Raw genomic sequence first — 1,130 nt, 5'->3', positions numbered from 1 at the left:
TATATATACATATATATAGTAATTCACATACTCTCAACTGCAATTGTTATTCTATTAACAGCAACTGGTTTTGATTGCCCCATACCTGGTCGATCGCGCTGACAAACTCGTCAATAGCCACAAAGAAGGTAGGAGGGTTTGCTCGGTTGTCCTTCTGTGTAATGTATTCCGGTGGTATCTTGCTACGTGCTTCTTCACCAAGTACCTGTGCATGTTTTAGTACACACATGTGAGTGAACCGGTGTACTCTGGTAATACTTTGTAGCCATAGATACAATGCATATATATGATAGTGAAGGGCAAATGCTTATATGATAGTATATGTATCACGCTTATGCGGGAGTGTTTGCTTCCTGATTGCTGAATGCTGGCGGGATCCTACTTCTGGCTTTGCCACTCAAAGTCTGTGCACATGAGCATACACACATGTTTGAGGATTGGTCTCCTCTGGTGATTGTTCCTAATGAACGAAACACACTTATAGGTTAGTGTTTGAAACACACTTATAAGTTAGCGCATGACACACACTTACACTAGTGTATGTAGCATGCCCATAGGCGAGTGTTTACTTTCTGCGTGAACACACTGATAGGTTAGTGTATGGCACACACTCATACGTTAGTGTATGAAACACACTTATAGGTTAGTGTATGACACACACTCATACGTTAGTGTATGTAGCACGCCCATAGGCGAGTGTTTGCTTTCTGCGTGATGTGTTCCGGCGAGGGGGGGGGGGGGGAGTGTTAGTTTTTGCTTAATCGCTGTGTGAGACACGAGAACACGCCTATGTCAGTGAATAAAAGTACCGAGCTTTGGAAGTACTCGCTTCTACGGAACAACCCCACGAACATATGAGGGTCTGCCATAGAATAACAGCATAGATCATTGGATACTAATTGGCCATGCAACCCCTAAACCCTAAACCCTAGTCCATAAATCCTAGACCCATTACCTGCTCTCGTGCAATCCAGCCATTGGCGTTCATCAGATCGAACCACGATCCCAACACCTCTTTACTCAGTTGTCTGTCCCAACGCATCACCAACAGCTGATGAAAGCCCTGAGATATAAGGCATGTGAAAGAGACGATCAGCCAGTCAGGTGCAATTGAGTAGGATATATATATA

The 1,130-nt window shown here is 43.9% G+C and overlaps 1 protein-coding gene across 1 annotated transcript; it reads right to left on the bottom strand.

Moving 5' to 3' along the window:
• Positions 1-46: 46 nt before the first annotated feature.
• On the bottom strand, positions 47-1,063 carry SARC_16860 (hypothetical protein; the record flags this gene model as incomplete). Its single annotated transcript, XM_014289037.1, has 2 exons — positions 47-205; positions 956-1,063. Coding segments are annotated over 2 exons (267 nt in total), but the record flags the coding sequence as incomplete, so codon positions are not given.
• Positions 1,064-1,130: the final 67 nt, after the last annotated feature.

The sequence above is a fragment of the Sphaeroforma arctica genome (genome assembly GCF_001186125.1).
Source record: "Sphaeroforma arctica JP610 unplaced genomic scaffold supercont1.9087, whole genome shotgun sequence".
Taxonomy (NCBI): domain Eukaryota; class Ichthyosporea; order Ichthyophonida; genus Sphaeroforma; species Sphaeroforma arctica.
The sequence above is the reverse complement of the archived record's forward strand: the minus strand, read 5'-3'. Positions and strand labels throughout refer to the sequence as shown.